The 19,731-nt window shown below is 44.4% G+C and overlaps 2 protein-coding genes across 6 annotated transcripts in view; one reads left to right on the plus strand and one right to left on the minus strand.

The window, feature by feature from the left end:
• Positions 1 to 6,754: 6,754 nt before the first annotated feature.
• Positions 6,755 to 9,137, minus strand: LOC117586459 (RAC serine/threonine-protein kinase). Of its 2 annotated transcripts, XM_034276510.1 has the most exons (7): positions 8,863 to 8,877; positions 8,315 to 8,826; positions 8,052 to 8,249; positions 7,601 to 7,990; positions 7,299 to 7,532; positions 7,085 to 7,231; positions 6,755 to 7,020 (listed from the first exon to the last, which is right to left on the minus strand). In XM_034276510.1, exons 2-7 carry the CDS (start codon positions 8,804 to 8,806, stop codon positions 6,937 to 6,939), a joined length of 1,545 nt encoding a protein of 514 aa, XP_034132401.1. In that variant the 5' UTR covers positions 8,807 to 8,826; positions 8,863 to 8,877; the 3' UTR covers positions 6,755 to 6,936. The 2 variants fall into 2 exon arrangements, with proteins under 2 accessions (XP_034132401.1, XP_034132402.1); XM_034276511.1 differs by having other exon boundaries at positions 8,315 to 9,137.
• A 4,332-nt stretch (positions 9,138 to 13,469) lies between these two features.
• The window catches only part of LOC117586456 (unconventional myosin-XVIIIa), a 32,826-nt gene continuing 26,564 nt past the window's right edge, over positions 13,470 to 19,731 (plus strand). Inside the window, exons 1-4 of one of the 4 annotated variants that reach the window (XM_034276502.1) lie at positions 13,470 to 13,553; positions 14,552 to 15,092; positions 15,160 to 15,987; positions 16,051 to 16,194. In XM_034276502.1, coding sequence (XP_034132393.1) covers positions 14,613 to 15,092; positions 15,160 to 15,987; positions 16,051 to 16,194 — 1,452 coding nt within the window. In that variant the 5' untranslated portion in view covers positions 13,470 to 13,553; positions 14,552 to 14,612. Of the gene's footprint in view, positions 13,554 to 14,551; positions 15,093 to 15,159; positions 15,988 to 16,050; positions 16,195 to 18,274; positions 19,645 to 19,731 lie in introns of those variants that run through there. The other 3 variants (XM_034276501.1, XM_034276504.1, XM_034276503.1) reach the window with 3 other exon arrangements.

Consider the following 19,731-nt stretch of genomic DNA (forward strand, 5'->3'; position numbering starts at 1 on the left):
ATAGGTAACCCTTCTCCCTGTTTGACTGCCAGGTATCCAAGATGGAAAGAATATGTTGCAAGTATTTCTACCTCTTTTTCGTTTCCTACTACTATTTCTCTTTCTAGGTTATCGCTTATAACAACTCGTACATGGCTCTCTTTTTTGTGTGTCTCTTTTTTTTTTTGTCATGGTGTATGTCGCCTGCCTGCGACTACGACTAAAACTACAACTACAACTACGACTAGTCATAGTCATAGTCATAGTCGCAGCAGCGGTCATATAATCATAAAGGCGTTCTGCCATGGCATGCTCAGAAATTGTCCAACGTCTATATTTGGTGTCTGCACTGCCCACTCCCTGCTCCCTGCTGCCTGCTCCCTGCTCCTCCTCCTGCTCGGGTGCGGCTGCCCCGTGATGACCAGAACGTAGAGCCCCTGTCTTGCCTTCGGAATGGGAGTACAAGTGGTGGTGGAGTTGGAGTTGGTGCTGGAGATGTGTGCCATGTTGACCCGTTTTTTATTATGTTTAACATGCGGGAGGAGCAGCGCAGTGGGTCTACATTGGGGGCTTGACATGTGCACCGAAGCCAATCCACACACACACACACACACACACACACACAGAAAAGAGCTGTTGAACATGGCCAAAATATCCGCAATGCGGTCAAAGTTGAAAAGGTTTTCAGTGGGCCAAGCCATCTAGGTGAAATGTGTTCTGCTTGTTGGTGGATAAAACAAATGTCTGTTTGTTGTTGTTCGCTACTGCAACTTGCTACCGAAACTGACCGACATATCCCGAGATACTCCAAGTTGAACAAGGTTACCAGAATATGAGGTTATCAAGAGGTTTATCGGAGCAACTCATTGGCAATGAATAATGAATCGAAAGATCATTGAAGAGGGTCCTCTTTGGAAGAGATTCCACTCTCGGCACAGATCTAGTACACATCCTTTCTGAGCTCAAGTGCTCCACATAATTTCTCATCATTTTTTTAATCACTTTTAGCTGCGTGTTGCTTGTGCGCGTTAATTGCTCAACCAGTTGCCATCAGCAGATAATTAGCAGATCATCAGACAGCACTCGCAGTGGATCATGGGAAACGCATCATCTGATGAAAAAGTGGATCACACTTTCCACCGCCCCGCTACAGTTACAGCTCCAGCTGCAGCTACATCTTCAGCTTCAGCGGCAATTAGCCAGCAGATTGGAGAGCCACCAATTCCCCCATTCGATGTCGTACGTCGCGACGTCTCTCAATCAACGATTGTTCATGGATCGAAGCGATCCGATCGGATCGGATCGAACCCCTTAAAAGCGAATAAACGAAATTTCGCGGCGAAATCTGCAAAAATAATGCGAGAAACAAATAAATAATTGCCCCCACAGACAGACAGACAGACAGACAGACAGACAGACAGACACCGAAAAGGAGTAACAACAGCAGATGCCGACAAGCATGATTGCTATATACATATACATACATACATACTACGTACGAAATGGCGATCAATCAATCAATCATTTTCACTCAAATGCCGCCTGTCGATGTCCGCGAGTCAGAGAGTCATCGATGGATGTGTTCAATGTTCAATGTTGAATGCTGGATTGTGTGTTGTGTGTGTTTGCCCTATGGATCTCATATGGTCATAACCCATAAAGACTGAGACGTGTCTGCAGCAGCCGCAGCCTCAGCCTCAGTCTCAGTCTTAGTCCCAGTGCCAACCTCCAGCTGTAGCCGCTTCTAGCTGGCAACAGGCATTGGGTCTAGGCCTCTGTGTAATTAAATAAACGAAAGTTTTTCAATAATTTTCTATTGCAGCAAGGCGACGACACTTAGACCAAGGCACCACCAGTCCCCAACCCATTCCACTTCTGCTCTTTAAACAATTTCAATTCATTAGCCACGCTTTGGCTGGGCTTTTGGGCCGGGTCTAGTCGGGTCTGGTCTGGTCTGGTCTGGTCTGGCCTCAACTGAACTGAACTGGCAGTTTAGAGTCCGAAAGGAAGCCTGTTTTTGGTGGACCTCTAAGGCCTGCTCCGATCTCGTCTCGTCTGGGTCTGCAACTGAAACTGGGAGATGGGGCGTGCTCTCGTGCTGCTCATAAATGTCTGATGGATGTGACGTGCCTTGATGTATTTCACTTTTCTTCTGCTGTTTTCCTAGACTCTTCTGCCGGCTGCCCGAGTGGCCATGGAGTAGCCACAGAGTTGTTAAGTGCCAGCACATACTCACAATGCTGCCCCCCTCTGCCATTGCTGCCATTGCTGCACCAGCAAATAGTTGTTTGTTAGTTTTCTAGTTTTAAGAAATTTTCACATTACTATAAAGCAACAGCCAAGGCAGCCAACAGCCCAGAGCATCGGCTTCGGCTTTGGCTTTGGCTTTTGCCAGAGGTGAAAATAGGAAAATCTCCGCTTGGCAAATGAAAAGCGCGAAAAACACGCGTGGCGAACAAAGCAAACGAGCCGCAACGAGCCAGTCGTCAAACTTCCCTAAAGACTGATGAGAGCGTAAAGGGTATAGCCACAAATATTGTAGAGATCAGTAAAGATCTGCAGGTTAAGACTCCACACAAACTGAAGCTGTAGCTAGAGATTCTTTATCTAAGATCTTACTTAAGATCTTTCATCTCAAATATTATCTTTACACTTCATCGCAATCATAGATTCAATCGGAAACCATTAGTCCTGCAGATTCTTAATTATCCAATAAGATGCTTCTAGTTCCAACGTTCGTAGTTGGTATGGCCCATGGCTATGGCATTTTTATTTCTATAAATTCCCAGAGAATTCTGCTATATATTTCCAATATCTCATTCAAAATCTCTTCCTAAGAGCATTTAAAATTCGCCTCGTTCTCCTCCAAGCAACCAATGGCTTTGGGCCTTTCATTTGGATTTGGTGTTTGCCATTTCATTTGTCGTGGTCTCATCCGTCAGCTCAGCATCGCATCGCATCGCATCGCATCGCATCGAAAAAGGGAAAGTAAAAATCGCACTTTTCCTAAGCACTTAGGGCTAGGCCTCTCCTCCGGCCACCCCTTGAGCACATCATCAATGCTGCGGCTTGCTGTCATAACCCAGTGCAATATTAGCTTAAGGATGCAACCCAACCCAGATCTGTCAACTTGCAGCCCCACACCCAAAAATCCGAATCAAGTTCAATGTGATTCAGATTCACTTTCGCTTTCGTTGCACCTCTGGTCGCAAAAAATGTAACTTCGAATCCGTTGGGCTCCGTTTTGTTTTGCTAAAAATTAATAGCTTTGTGTCTCAACTTAATACGCGACACACATTCTGTCTATATATCATTCACAGAGGCAGTCGTACATATACGTATAGTACATACACCAGACTCCAGTATGTACATCTACCTACTATTGGACGGGGGAAAGCTGACAGCGCGGCGGCCTCGGCTCTCGACTCTCGTGGCCTCCAAGATTGCGTTGCAATTAATCATCGGACAAAACGCATTGTTCGCGTTCTCCACATCCCATGAGTGGAGCTGGAGCTGGGACTGGTACTGGGACTGGGACTGGGACTGCGACTGTGGCTTAGCACGCACTTGGAATAGAGGAGGTGGCCAACTCCAGCTCCAGCTCCAGCTTCAGCTGCTCCCGAATATTTAAGTCGGTCATTGGCGCTTGTCCAGTGAGTTTTTCCTTCCTGCCACTTGTGGACTTTTCGCATAGTTTTCCTGACCCAATTTTTCCGTAGAGAAGAAGAGTGGGTTTAAGTGCTTGTGGAGCTCTTATAGGTGGCAGCTTAACATAGATTTACTGTGGAACAAATCCTTTGGAAATTACAGCAGAATAGTTGTATAATCTATTAACTGGCTCACTTCGAAGTTAAATCCAGAGAGTAGTTCAAAATGCCTCTCCCCCCTTCCAAAAACTACAACCTCATTTGGTTTTATGTATGTTTTATTATTATAATGTTTTTCACTGTATAATAAACTTGGTTTTTTGAATGCATGTATAATATACATACACACCTTTTATCGTATATATGTACGTATACACATATATATATATATGTATATGTATATGTATATGTATAATATATATTCTCGCAATGTATGCATGTTGGTATGCGTAAGCGCGTATAAATTAATCGTTATCATTATAGTACTCTGCAGATCGTACAATTATCTACATGGTTGCTGCTCAGTTGATGCTGTCGTTAGTCCACTTCAATATATAATATAATATATAATATATTTTACGATCTTGAATCGTTCTTCTTATCGTTTCTCCTCCTCTTCAATAAATCAGCTTAAGGTTTTATCTTTATTTAGTAAATATTATTATTATTAGTATTTAAAACTGTGCGAACTCTGCAAGAATTCGCCTATCAAAAAATTACACCTAATCAATATTTCGGTTATATTCTGGGTTCGGGATTGGGTATTTAGGGGGGATTTCCTTCTTCACTCACTCTCTCGCTCATCTCATCTCATCTCATCTCTCTCCTCGCTCCCTCTTTACAATACAAAAAACAACTCAAGTTGCCCTCGACTTGATCTAAGATCTGACTGGATATATCTCCCTAAACACATATGTATATAGTCAAGTTTTCAAACCATGTTTTCCTCCTATACCATTCATCCTTTCAGAACACATTGTAGTTTTTGCAGTTCGTGTGTGTTGTTGATAAATCGAAATCAAAAAAGTTCTCTTACAAAAATCAGTAAACTTAGTCAACTATTTCTATAGATTATTTCCCTTTTTGTTGGGGAAATGCCATCTTTCAATTCGGTTATGGGTTACACTATAGATAGATGTTTCAATATCTTACCTCCACTTATCCACGTTGTTGCTAGCAAAGTGGATTTTGGATTTCGGTTTTCTTTTGTTTTGTTTTTTTGGGCAACAGGGTGGAGTAGTCGAAGAGTAGTCTCTGTTACGTGACGACGAGTCGTTTTCTTGGGTTTTAGTATGTCTAGTAAGCCATGCTTATGAGGGTTCTATATTGTGTCTATGTATTGCTTGATCGATCTGAGATTGATATTGGCTAGCCTAGATGTCGGGCCAAAAACGCCAAGCTGTGATATCACTCGCTCTCTCTCTCTGTCTCTCTCTGTCTATCTCTGTTCTCCTACTGCCCTTCGGAATCATCAACATCATCATCGTCTGCATCACAAGTCCTAACACAAGACTGGTCCTCTGTCCGACCTATGGGTTCTCTCTCTCCACTCTTCGAGTTCCCCTTGCTAATAACTCTGCCGCTTCTTTGGCATCATATCGTTTCATTTTCGCTTAGCTTTCTTCATTTCGTTCTCTGTTTTCAGTTTTCAGTTTTTAGTTTTCAGTTTTTCTTGGTTATTGTTTGCATCGATTGATAGGGTTTTGTTTTCGTTTAACATACTATAGAAGAGAGATTATGCTTTCGTTTTTCTTGTATTGGTTTCTTTCTGTTGATGAAATGCCCGAACTTGATTTCTTTTATTATTTATTTTTTTTTATTTACAAAATTTGCTTTGCTTTTCATATTTTTTTTTTTTTTCTTTTTGAAATATAAAACTATATTTTGTTTTGTTTTTTTTTTTTTTTTTTTTTTTTTTTTTTTTTTTTTTTTTTTTTTTTTTTTTTTTTTTTTTTTTTTTTTTTTTTTTTTTTTTTTTTTTTTTTTGTTTTTTTTTTCTTAGTTTTTCTTTTGTTGTTTTTTTTTATTGCGCATATAAAAATATCAAAAATTCTTTTTTTAGGGTTTTTCCTTTTTATATCATTTTTCCTTTTAGTTTTCCCTCGTGGAACTATGTGTAAGTCTGTTGTTGTGGTTGATTTTCATTTTCTTTTGGGTTTTGTATTTTTGCTTCTAAATCGCTCTACAAATACAAAACATTTCCTTTTTTTACATTGTGAACTTTTTGCAATGCCAATAATTAAATGACAAAGAATGAATTTTGAATTATACAAGGATATATTTTTGTTTGGGGGTGTCAAAGGTTTAACCATTTTCCACGCGACACTTTTCGTAATTTTTGTCAAGGTTTTTTATGTACAAATATATTTTGTTGTGGTAAAAAATTAGAATAAAAAATGGCGTCAAGTGTGGTTATTGTTGCTGCAAACTGCAATTTATCCATTGAATTGATTTTTATCCATTTATCCTTGCTCTTCTGTTCTCTGTTCTGTGTTTTGTTGTGGAGAGTTTTTTGTTTTGCATGAAGCACAGCACTTTAGAGGCAATTTTTAACATTATATTTAACTCGTAATTATTGTGTGGTTTCTTGCTTCTTTGGAGTATAAATAATGTATAGATACGAGTGGGTATGTATGTATGTAGAGTGTGTGTGTGTGTGTGTGTATTTCGATTTTTGTTGCTGTTCAGTTAAATGTTCGCTATATCCTATAAGTGCTGTTCAGATGGTTTTCCTTTTCTTTTGCTTGTTGTTGTCGTAACTAATTAACTAATCACTCCAGACCCCCGTCCACCCAGCACGCTGGGTGGGCGATGGCGGTCCCCCCAGTGTTGAATTATTAGATGTATGTATAAGTATGTATATAGATATATATATAGATATATGTATATGTGTAATCATATGTGGTAAATTATTTCCTCTGCTTCGACGGTCTACGATCTGTTGCTTCGATTGCTTCCTTCCTTTGCCTTTGCCCTCCCTTTTCATATTATGAATGCAAAAATAAGCTACTATCAATTGAATTCCCTTATTATTTCTGTTTTGTGTCGCAAGAAAAGCCTTTTGCCTTTTTGACATTTTCTTCTGTGTAATTACATAATTATTATTATTATTATTTAATATTTTCTTGTTTTGTTTTCATTTCATTTTTCCCAATGCTATATGCTATAGTAGGTATAGGTATATAGTTTATAGAGGTGATGAAAGCAGAACATGATGTGTGGGGTGTGGGTGTGTGTGCAAGCACGTTGCGTTACGTTACATTACGCTACGTTACGTTGTTGCTTAACTCTTCTTGTTGCTGCTGTTGTTCTATTGCATCGATGCGAGACTTGTGGAAGTACTAATGTGCGACGAGGTGCCCAATGTGGAAGCCATATCTCCCTGGTAACTGAACTGAAAGTGCAAAATAAAGAAATGTAGTTATAGAAATAAGGATTCTTCCCTCCAATCCTCGTACCTGCGGGAATAGCGGCTCTTCGGCTATGGAGCCCAGCGGTCCCGTGGGATCCGGCGGCGTCAACTCCACGCTCTCTCCAGTAAACTCCTTGTCAAAGTAACGCGTATCCGTATCGGATGTTACCTGAGGCTTAAAGGGCGGCGGTATCTGCACATAAGAATACCAAATTAAATAGATTAGACCTTCATATGTATGTCCCGCATTTATTTCGCACCTTCTTTAGCACCAGATCTGTCCAATTAATACTCGCAAAAAAGGGATGATCTTGTATTGCCTTGACATCATCCTGGCCGCCACCCAAACGCTTCTTGGGATCCTTGGCCAGCAGTCCAGACAGCAGGTTTTTCGCCTCATCGGTGATATTACGCGGGAATTTCACCTCTTCTGCCAATATCAATGTAAAAAGCACATCATGATCGCGATTGTAAAACGGTAGGCGTCCGCAAATCTGCAGAAGTTAATGTTAAGGTTAAAAGGCATCAGCAAAGAATGATGTCAGATTATGACTTCACTTACCATTTCATACATGACGACGCCTGTGCCCCACCAATCCACCGCCTGTCCATAGTCAGTATCGTCTAATACTTCCGGGGCCAAATATTCCGGTGTGCCGCAAAATGTTTTCGTTGTGCGGCCATAGGTGATGTCCTCCTTGCACAGGCCAAAATCGGCGACCTTGATGTGGCCATCTTTGTCCAGCAAAAGATTCTCCAGCTTCAAGTCGCGATAGATGATGCCCTGCGAGTGGAGATAGCCCAGGGCCGAGATGATCTCGGCTCCATAGAAACGTGTGCGGTCCTCGGTGAAGATGCGCTCGTGGCTCAAATGCCAGAAGAGCTCCCCGCCGTTCACGTACTGCATGACGAAGCACAGGCGATCGTTGGTTTGAAATGAATATTTAAGAGACTGCAAAGGAAACGAGAATATATATTAAAGGAAACCTCGAACATCTTTGAAGGTTACTCACAATAAGAAATGGATGATTGGTGGACTTGAGCACACGACTCTCGGTGAGTGTGTGCGCCACCTCATCCTTCTGGATGATGACCTCCTTCTTGAGAATCTTGATCGCATACAGCTTGGCAGTGGCCTTCTCACGGCACAGGATAACCTTGCCGAAGGTGCCCTTGCCGAGCACCTTGAGGAACTCAAAGTTCTCCAAAGTCTACAACGAGATAAGGCTTTCAATCACGCACTCCACGGATGAAAGAATTACCATAGAATACTTACCACTTTCTTGACTCCGCTGCTGTTGCAGGTGGTGCCCTGCACCGAGAACTGCTCGGAGAGTTCCACCTCGGCAATGCCGGCCATGTCCACGTCGGCCATGTCAGTCTGCACTGACGGCGACATGGCCATCTCTCCCATTTCGCTCAGGCGACTGGACACGTTGCGTATGGCCTCGGTCCACTGCTGGCGCTCCATTTCTGTGTCGACGGCAAAGGTGCGCTCAATCACCGTTGTCCATTGCAGGCCGCGGATGATGAATGTGAAGGGCTTGGGTCTGTCCACGCTCATGATCTGACACCCGCGCACTGTAAAGTTGTTCAGTAGCTGCTCCGACGTCTGTGTGCTGGCGCTGTCCGCCGGCTTGCTGCGATATCCCATCAGACTACCGTCAGAACGGAGCACAAAGTAGCGCTGACGCCAAGTCTTTATGTGCTCCCCTCGCTTCATCAGCCAGCCCTCCTTCACCAGTGTGGAACGTGCAGCCAGATCCATGCTTATGTTGGGTGTGTTGGGGGTGCCAAAGGTGATGCTCATCGACATGCTGCCGTCAGTGGCCAAACGCTTTTGCTGATTCTGCTGTCGTTGCTGCTGCTGCTGCTGCTGGCTCCTGTCTGGCCAGGATGCTTGTATCCGCGAGATGTTGTCTAGGCTGCTGCTAGTGTTGCTACTGCTGTTGTTGTTGGTTGAATTTAGGTCAAACTGCTGGCCGGGCGTGGACGAGGAGGCTGATCCTGTTGCAGCGGCGCTGGCAACCACAGTCGATCGCCTCTGCAGGGCAAATGGTAGGTAATTCGTGTTGAGGCTGTTCCGAAACGCAATCAAAAATCAAAGATCCTATTGGGGCTATTAAAAGAAAAGAAAGTGTAACAGATTATAAGAGACAACTTGTTACAGCAGGGGAACTATTCGCTAAAGATAAACTACAGATACTCGTTAGATTGAATATGCTTCTCGCTCGAATGCAACTCTCAAGATCGAGTGCAGCAGGACGGCAGAGAGTGAGAGAGGAGCCAACTTATTGCTTATCGCACACTTATACCGATTGTCACGCCCCTTCAGCCACCCCCTCATGCCACGTGCCCCCGGACTCCATCATTTATTACGGATCTTCGGTGTGGGGCATGTGCATAAACAATTGGTATTATCATTTTGCATGTTTATGGCAAAATCCGCACAATTGTTGTTGCATTTGTCGTTCTGTTGGCGCTTGCGTCAGCAGCTGCAACAATTGCAGCTGATTTGACGAACCAACAACAGCAACAAAGAGTATTGGATTGGATCGTCCAAAATATCTACGGCATTTCCGCTCCCAAAGGGATTTGCTGGCCGCCTCTTAGTCATTGCCCCACATGCAGATGTGGCTTTTGGTGCCCTGGGGGCATGGCGGGGGCACATCGAGGCGCTGTAGGCGCCAGCACTGGCGTCGCGATTGGGTTTGTCGCAATTGTTGCTGTTGCTTGTGCTTTGGCTGCTTGGTACGTTCAGGCTTCAAACGAAATTCCCCGACATGTTACGCAGCGATACCGCCAGCGAGTACCGAGCAAAAATTGTTCGCGATTGCATTTACCGCGAAATTAAATCAAAACAAGAAGGGAAGGCTATACAGGAAGGGGCCGAAGCATGGAATACCCTTGAAGAGTGAATGCGCTTATTGCAGTTGTAGGCTAAAGTGAACCGATTGGGGTTAAATTATTTGGAGGTATCATTGATGCCCTAAATACGAATAGATATGGATATATAGAATGATAATCATGGTATTTCCCTTCTGCATGACATACATAATCAAGAACACGTCATACTTTGTTTTGAAAGGGTATTGGGACTACGACTGCGACGTGCTGTTCATGAACTTACACACATTTACGAATGCAAACACACACATACCGTACGCACTCACTCACATACACAAGTGCAAAAGCATATTCATTTACAATTTGCGAAAATGTCAACGTCGAAGGGGGACAGGGACAGGGCGAGTGACAGACAGACAGACGTAGGGAGGGATGGATGGATGGTCGCCGCCGTCGCTGCCGGCTGTACAAATTTTCTCTATCTAAATTTGTAAACAACAAATGTACATAAAATAAAAATCGACAAAATGCACATCACACATCGACACACTCATACATACGTATGTACACTGATGTATGAGTGTTGCAAAGTGCCAGGCCGGCCAGAGAGTGAAAGGTAGGGGAGGGGGCTCGAGTATGGGCAGGGGTAGGAGGTGCAGCAAGTGATCAAGCAGCGCAACATGTCTAGACACGAATACAGTTATCAAATTGTACATTAGATTACCATCACATTTCACACGGTAGCTGGTGGTGCGAGGGGGTAATGGTATGAGAATGCAGATTTCTTGGAAATGTACACATGTGTTGTGTACCGATTGTATGTGCGTGTGACCACTTAAGAGTCGATCGAGTTGAAAGAGAGGAATACCCTACAAATGTAGCACTTGATAGTGCACATCGCAGGGTATTAAGTGGATCCTTAAGCTAAATCTATTCTCGATCCGCACATGCTACATACATACATATGTCGGATCCACTTCTAACTGTGTGACCAGTAATCCCGTAATCATTACTACATAATTCGATGGGGTGTGAGTGTGGAAAAAAAAATGCTGCCATTAATATTTCTCTGTTTAAAGCTGCAGATGGAGAAAGATATTTGATACCGTTCCCAAATGGATTTATGTCAATGATGGTTGTATTCCACATAACGTATTATTCCAAGTTGCTTCTAAATTGTGGCTAATTGACGTTAATTAACACAGCAGCATCCTTTTTCCGAAGGATATTCCATCGATATGGCACTGTCCATGGCACCCGACCCCCTTTCCACTTTCCAAACACTTTAATTATGGTGAATTAAGAGGTGTGTGGGGGGTACACATTGCACACAAACATACAGCATATATACATTCATACATATGTATTTGCATTGATGTCTGTAACGCACACACACATAACAAAGGCCACGGCTGTTTATTGGAATTTGGCATAAATGTTGCTGCTGCTGCTTCCCTCCCCCCAACCGACCATTATCCACGACCACAAGCACAAATCATTGATGGAAAAACTAAAAACAATTCTCCTTTTTTTATACCGACCTCTGTTTTTGGGCAAAAAAAGCAACAGACTTTTGCTTTTTATTTGCTTTATTTTCTGTTTTCTTTTTTTATTTGGTGTCTTTGCAAATGTAAAAAGGAAGAGCAGAGAGAGGAGAGCGGAGAAAGACGACGACGGCCGAGACGACAGAGACAGACACACTGCTGACGGTGACGCAGCGCGACAACGTCGCTTATATTATATTGTGCGTATGTATTGTTGTTGTAGTTGTTGTTGCGGCTCGACTGGGCTCCTAGACTGCTGCTGCTGTTGTTCGGTTGGTCTGTGCGACCAGGACGGAAACAAGGCAAGACGGCCGCCACACACAGATATCACACACAAAATTCACTGCGAGATCGCTACGCGCGTGCCAATTAGTAAACGTATTTCGATTCCCACGGCTTTGTTGCACATAAAATAATGTTGAAAAGTTATTTTCCATAAATTTTGGTTTTTTACGCTTCACTTTTTTTTCAGTACTAGTTGGGGATGGTTAAAAAATCGGTAAAAACATTGTTCAACTATCGCGTTCATGCGATATTTGATTAACAAGTGCAGGGTTGGCTTCGATGGTGCAAAAATGCAAAGAAGCTGCCAATAAAAAAAATTGTTCCCATGGTTATATGGTGATGCAAAATAAATTTTAAAATGAAACATTCTGCAACGGGGAAGCACTTATATCAATTTCATTTCATCGTGTAGAAGTTCATGTAAGAGACATGTAAAATATCGCTAAGCTAGTATTTTTGAGTTCCAATTATCGTTAGTTGCCTCACCACTAACAAATATCGATTCCTTTCTATCGTCATCGTCAGTCGCAAATAGCCTTAAATATTATTATCATAATATTCTAGATGTTCAATATTCCATACGTTAGTTAGTACACTAACGTGTACATACGATTCTGTAGTCCGACATTCGACATTGAAAAAAGCTAGATCTTCGGAAAAAAAAGGTGACTCGGCAACACTGCTGTCGAGACATGTCGCGAAATGTTCGTTCATTAGGATGTATGTATGTATTTTGATGAGAATTGAAAAAATATATTGCGGTATATTTCTGAGCGTTAGGTGGTATTTTATTGGTAAGTCGCTGCAGCCCAGGGTATATGGCATTTAAGGTATAAAATATACTTTTCAGAGGATTTTGACCGCGAAATTGAGTTCGTTGTATGTTTTTGATATATTGTATGAATTTCATCGGTCTATTTAATTCCATTTTTAGGGTGTATTCAATAATATAGGGTATCCAAAGTCCCATTCGCATGGTTTTCAAATGTCCCTCGGGGAGTTTCTCTCTTTTTTGTAGGGGTTTTCTCTCTCTTTTGAAGGGATATTTCTCTCTTGCATCATGGGAATGGTCATCGCAACAATGAGTCTTTATTCCATCCCAACTTACGTATTTTAACATTGGCAACATAATTCGTATGGACCAGCACTGTTCCTCAACATTGGTACCATTGGAGGGATGGATATCCTCGTAGTGAAGAAATGTTGGCTCCAATCAATGCAAAAACATGCTATCTCTGTTGGTAAGCCATCTCAAAAAAATTATGCAGGCACCGAGAATATATCTAGATAAAACACGTCAGTCTAGGATAAAGGCATTATAATTATTTGAGAGAAGCTTTGAAAATGAAATTTTAATATTAACTAATATACAAATGCCCATACAAGCAACAAATTGTCAAATGCCGTTGAATTCCGATCCCACTCACGTAAAGTTTTATGCTATTTTTGTTGTCTGAACTTTCTAGTTTTAAACTTAATTTGGAAACATTCCAAGAAAAGAAAGTCGTGAAAACTAGCCAATCTTGTGGAGAATTGATTTATAAATCGGATAAAGTTATATTTTTAGCGCGGATACTCCTAACTAGTTAGTATTGTCAAATGGAACATACAAATCGAAGAAAATAATTTAAGATTACAGTATACAGTATACAGTATACAGTATACAGTATACAGTATATTCTGAAAATGCAAGTATATTTCGGTATATTTCCGGGGTTGTGTCGGTATGTTTTATCGATAGTTCCGCGGTCACACTGCTGCAGCCTGGAGCATGTTCAAAACTAAACTTTATTTACAATCCAAAGAAAAGGAAATTCCCATTGCTCAAGGGGCAAAAAGGTAGAGATCGAATAAAGCATCAGACCCGGTGACCAATGCTAAATCTGAATAAACATGAGACGTGTTCTTGTGTGTGTTTTTAAGTGAATGGCCTGGCCCAATGTGTGTTTGTGTGTGTGTGCATTGGTGTTATCAAAAAAAAAAAGGCGAGAGAAAAACTGCAAAAACAAAGGTGTTATTGACTCCCGTGACTTTCTTTTCTGCTGGGTTTGCTTCTGGGTGGGGCAAGCAGTGATTCAGAAGAGAGAACATTCGGAGTTTATCGGTAATTAGAAGAGTTTCTGCATTAAATTAGTAGAAAACATAAATCAAATGAGAGCGAGTCGAGTCTGGGGCAATCAATACCAATGCCCAGCCCCCTTAAAGTGAGTGAGTGTGGTGTGAGGTGAGTGTGTGAGTGCTCGTGTGTGAGAAAACAAAACAAAATCATGGAATAAATATGGAAAAAAGAAAGCGCATAATTGAATAACTAATAACAAAAACAGGGCAGACGGGCAACAAACCCAATGACAAAGCAAAGCCAGAAGCAAAGTGAAAATGCAATATAAACGAAAAATATGCCATTGTTTATGTGATTTTGCAAATACACAAACACAACACACACACACACACACGCGTGTGTGCATACATAAATACGAATGCAGGCTGGCAGAAGATAACTGTTGTTTGTGCGGCGGGTGGGTGCATTGCTCGCAGGGTTTCTTGGTGAGCGTGCGAGTGAGATGGAGAGAGTGTGAGAAAACTAAAAACGCAACCGCAAGCAAACGAGTGGGAGGGACAGAGAGCAGAGAAGATAAAATGCAAATCGAATTATTCCAGACTAACGGGCCATGACAAGTAGATTGAAAAGAAGGTAAGGCAGTGCCGCTTTCCAAGCCGTAAAGTTCCTCACTCTCTCTCCGGCCGGCTTACCTTGCTTTGTCACATGTAATTTGGGCACGCCCTTGAACTTATACACATTGAATTGTGTTAACCCTATCGTTATCCCTATCCCACAGCTAGAACGTAAGGACCCCCCACACCCACACACACACACTAACACTCACACAACCACAGAAGATGTTCAACTTCATGAAGAAAAGTGCCGGCGACGAGGAGAAGGAGCGCCGCAAGCGCGAAAAGAAACTCCGCAAAGAGGCTAAAGGGATTGGCGTCGTCGGCACCAACGGTGGGGGCATCGGCATTGGCGGCGTCTCCGGCAGCATGAGCACCGACGAGCTGCTGCGCCTGGACGAGGTGCGTCGCTCCCTGAAGATCCGCGGCCGCCGCAAGGAGAAGGAGAAGCTGCCCAGCGGCATCACAGCGGACTACAGTGCGGATTTCTTTGCAGCCCTAAATGCGGATGCATCGGGTAACGGGATCGCATTAGTAACAGCAGGTCCTGGAGCTGCCACTGTAGGCGGCTCCGAGCAAGATCGTGGCAATGAGGAAATTGTAGCATCTGTGATGACGCACATCGAGAGTCGTTCGTCCAACGGCGCTGGCGTCAGTGTCAACTACAGCGAGGTCACACATTCCCTGCTTGCCGGTGGCCTAAAGGTGAGTTCAGTAAGGTTCTTCTTCTGTAGATTACAGTGATCCTAACTGATGGTTTTCCTCTTCCCAGAATCGTTTTCTGCCTCCTGTGCCACCCAAACCACCAAAGCGTGGCATTCTGAAGGGTTCCCGCAGCAACATGACCAATGTGCACGAGGAGATCACCTTCACAGCGGGCAACGGCGGCGGAGGTGGAGGTGGTGGAACCACTGGTGGCACACCAGAAATGCTGATGCGCAACACCATCCAGAACGAGCTGTTGTATGATGGAGCGGCACGCGGAGCAGCCGGTTCGATTGGCTCCAATTCCAGTCAGCATGGCACCTCCTTCACCTCCGTCGAGAGCCTGCGTAGCGACGGCGATCAGCCGCACCAGCAGCGGGCCATGACCCTGCCGGCCAATGCCCGATATGGAGCGCCGCCGCAGGTGCCGCAACTCCATGTGCTGACATCGCCGTCGCCCAGCGCCGACAGTCTCACAGATACCACAAACTCCTCTTTCGCCACGCCCCCCTTCTCGCTGAGTCCCATTGGCGAGTCGCAGGGCATCGACCGTTGGGCCCGGGTGCATTCTTTCGAGGATGTGCAGCTGCCGCTGCCGCCAGTGCAGTTGGTGCAGTTACCACCGCCCCGCCAGCTGGTCATTCGACGGCAGAAGTCGCCGCGCCAGGACTTTGGTTTCAGCCTGCGCAAGGCCATTTGCCTGGACCGCACGGAGTCGCTGACGTCGCCCATCTTTCGGCCGGTGATTTTCGCCGAGCCTGGTGCTGGAGGCGGCGCCACGGGTCTGCTGCCAGGCGATCGTCTCATTAAAGTGAATGGCACGCCCGTGGGCGACTTGTCCCGAGAGATTATCATCGAGATGATACGAAACAGCGGCGATGCTGTCACCGTTGAGGTAAGTACCAACCCCTCTTCCGTCTTAAGTGCCTTCTAATACTCTCATCTCCCATCTGTACAGGTGCAGCCTGTGGCTGAATTGGTGGAACTGAGCAAGCGGTGTATGGCACCCATTACGGCCACCGTGGAGGAGATCGATCATTCCATTACCAATGGCAACTGCAACACCCTCCGGCGCAGTGCCAGCAAGCGATTTAAGCGTCAGGTGAGCACTCGATCGTTAGCAGAGATCAATGATTGATGGATTAGCATTGCAATGAACCAAACCAAGCCCCTTCATAAATGAACTGCATAACGACATTGTCCATTAGTAGGAGTATAAAACTATGGGGCGGGCAGGTGATTGAATAAGAGAATCAGGCGAAAATAAGAGATCTTGAGAACCTGCATTCAATGTTTATTATAACGTTTTTTCTGATTTTTCCATTAACAATTGGGATGGAAATATTCTTAATGGGTTTCGTCGATAAATAGAGCTTTTTTAAGTTTTACCGAAGCATCCGTCTGCAATTGTAATTTATAAATATTCATGTACTCATCTGTATTCATTCATTCATTCGGTCTGAGGAATGTGTCAATGATTCAGCTGCTGAAAAGAGTTTTGTGAGGTTAGTCATGAGTAGAAGTTGTTTCCCAATCAGTTAGCACAGGTAGTAGCTAACTGGAAATTAGTTCCTTTTTACATTTCTGCCATTATGATGTTATATTTGTCTTTCCGTTCTAGTGATTATGTTCGAAAGAGTGAAATGATAGATTTTAATCTATACTCTATCGATAATTATTGATAATAAATTATCAAACGTTATCACTTGATTAAAAAGGGGCCCGCAATTGAATAGTATTCCCAGAGAATAGGAAAACCATCTATGCTCAATTTAAGATCAATATTTCTAATAAAGAACATCCCTAATTTTACAATTCCTGAAAAGTGTATTCCGTTATTCTCGTATACCCATCCCTGAGCCACCACTCACTAATCCACACTGTGGATGCAATTCTTATTGACTTGTTGACTATGCCTGGAAACGTGTTTGACATTTTCTCGCCGTGTTTACTTCGTAGTTCGCACAAATATTGTGAAACTGTCAGTTGTTGTGGGTCTCCGTCCCCCATCCAGCCATCCATCTATCTATCTACATATCTGTATCTGTATCTGTATCTTTGGCTATCCTCCAGTCTGATTTGGCGGGGGCTAGTCCCTTTCTATAAATATTTTCGTAGTCGATTGTGGATGTGTCTCTCTCTGCTGCTGGCTCTGTGTTGGGTTGGGTTGGGCGCGTCGAAGGCGTTGACATATTTCAGCGCCTTACTCATTCTTACCCTCCATTCAAGAAGAAGTCGGAGGCGCAGACTGACTACAAAAATAAACCGATTTGGCAACACTGTGGAAAAACTCGAACTGCATTTGGTATGCATTTTAGCATTCATCCATGCAACATGCAACACGCCAGCAGCAGCAGTCCCACAGCAGCAGCCAGCCCACTCTTCAAAGCGTCTTTCAGATAGCAACAACAGCAGCAGAGGCTGCGATCCCTAGTGCAGCCCAGTAGTACGCCTGGGGCCATGGGCACGAATTTGGCAGGGCATATAGCATACAAGGTGGAGATATTTTTGGTCTTGGGATAATCTATTTTGTGTGTCTCCCCTACCTTTATCTTAGGGGGAATCTTCTTTCGTCTAATTATTCTTTAGTCCGACCTTTTCTACTCAATAATATACCTTGGACACCAAGCAGCCAGGGGGGCGCTGCTTGCGTTGACAGCGACTGCAACTTCGGGACTCTGCAGCGCAGCTGTGTGTGCATTTCTACACCCACTTGGAACAGCGGTGGCGCAGCCTACACAAAGAGCAGCCCCAGCCCCAGCAGCAGCAGCAGCAGCAGCGACGTCAACGAAGACTTCGACTGTGCCTGCGTTTGCCTGTGTCTTTTGATACCCCGTGGGCACAGGGGGTATATTAGAGATGATCTTTTGTTAAAGTTATGGATTTATAAATATTATGGTAGTGTTTCGGTGTACATTGTTCTACCCCTAATTATCGAAAATCGATTGGGTTATCTATCTAGAATTCTTACAAGTTCCCCATAACTCTTTAAAAAGCAAACTCCGTTTAATGGGAATCCCCTTTGCCTATACATTCCCCACATTATTCTTACTTGTTTTTAGTTTGTTTGTTGTTGTCGTTGGTCGGTCGGTCGGCTCATTGGGGCTTGCTGCTTGGGAGCAGGGCCGTCAGTACGCTGAAAACTTTGACCAGGTTCGGTTTACGACGGAAGATCAAGTAAAGAAAATACCGCGAGACGAAACGAAGCAACACGACGGCCCCACACACACCCACAGTGAAATTTGTTGTTGTTATTCGAGTGGCGGAGTGTCGGAGTGGCGCAGTGGCCCCCGAAGTTGATTTTAATGTTTTCTATGCGGCGGAGGGACAGACAGGCACAGGCAACCATGACGATTATTCTGGCTGTCACTCGACGAGTTTGGCTTTAATTCATAATTTGTACTCCCCGACGAGAGTTTGGAGATTCGGAGACGTAGATTCGTGACTGGAGTCTTGCGCAGTGCAATCAATCAAACAACAAAAACACAACAGAAAAAAAAACAGCAAAACAGAAAAACTCACCGAAACTGAAAGAGCGATCCGTTTCGATCGTCGGACTGATCGATGATTGGCCATTTTGTGTCAGGCAGCAGGCAGCAATTGTGTCTAATGTCAAAGCAGCGCTAAGTGCTCGGATAGCCACAAAAGCAAACATTTCCAAGGTTTTCAACGCGCTCCAATTTCTCATTCACTTCCCTGCTGCTGCCATTGTCCCGCTTCAGTCCGCTCCGGAGATCTCCGATCTGCTCTGTCCAACGCTCTGGTCATGCTCCAAGTGTTGCTGCTGGCCATGACAATTGTCTGTGTGCACAAACAGTGATCACATAACAGACTATTGGTAGGCAAAAACCACACAGCCTTAGCCATTTGCAGCCATTTGCTAGACATGTTCCTCAAGCCCAAGAGCTTTGAGCAGACGCTGCGGGGCGGCATAGTGCCCGCTGTACCGGCAGCACCCGGTTCCGGACTGAATCCCTCCTTCCACAAGGGCTGCACGGGCAAGGCGCATGCCTGCGGCACCAACAAATCCGGAATCCAGAAAGTACCAACACCCTCCAAAACATCGAAAGCCACATCAAAGGCACAGCGAAAGAACAGCATCAGCTCGGAGACGATCAGCGAGAGTGGATCGGAGAACTCAAACAGCTGGCCCTCATCATCCACGGGCGGGGCAGTGCCACCGCCAAAGCCACCGCGTCTGGCGGCCACCAAGGCGAAGGAAGCGGCAGCTGCTGTAGCTCCTGCCACTTCTCCGCTGCCAATTACACCGATCTTTGAGCGGGCCACCAATCGTTCGAGGAGTTTCCGCAGCAAGGCAGAAGCCTCGCCGCCCACCGCATCCATCCGTCCCCCCTGGAACAGTTCTGCTGTGGCCGCATCCAAATATGCCGCAGCTGCTGCCAGTGCCCCACAGTCCCCCGTGCCCAGCCTAAGGAGCTCCTATCGCAGACGTCGCGATGCCCAAAACATTGGCCTCCAATGGCCGGCCATTTGGGCCACTGCGCTGGCCGGCAACTACAAAAATTATGATGCAAGCGTCAAGCGACAAAAGGTATGAGGTATGAGGCAGCATGAAGAATGAACTACAGTAAGCAGCAAAGAAAATGTTACCCTGGGAGGCAAGAGAAGAGATTCCAAT

This window comes from Drosophila guanche, unplaced genomic scaffold (assembly GCF_900245975.1).
Source record: "Drosophila guanche unplaced genomic scaffold, DGUA_6, whole genome shotgun sequence".
In the NCBI taxonomy this organism is placed as follows: domain Eukaryota; kingdom Metazoa; phylum Arthropoda; class Insecta; order Diptera; family Drosophilidae; genus Drosophila; species Drosophila guanche.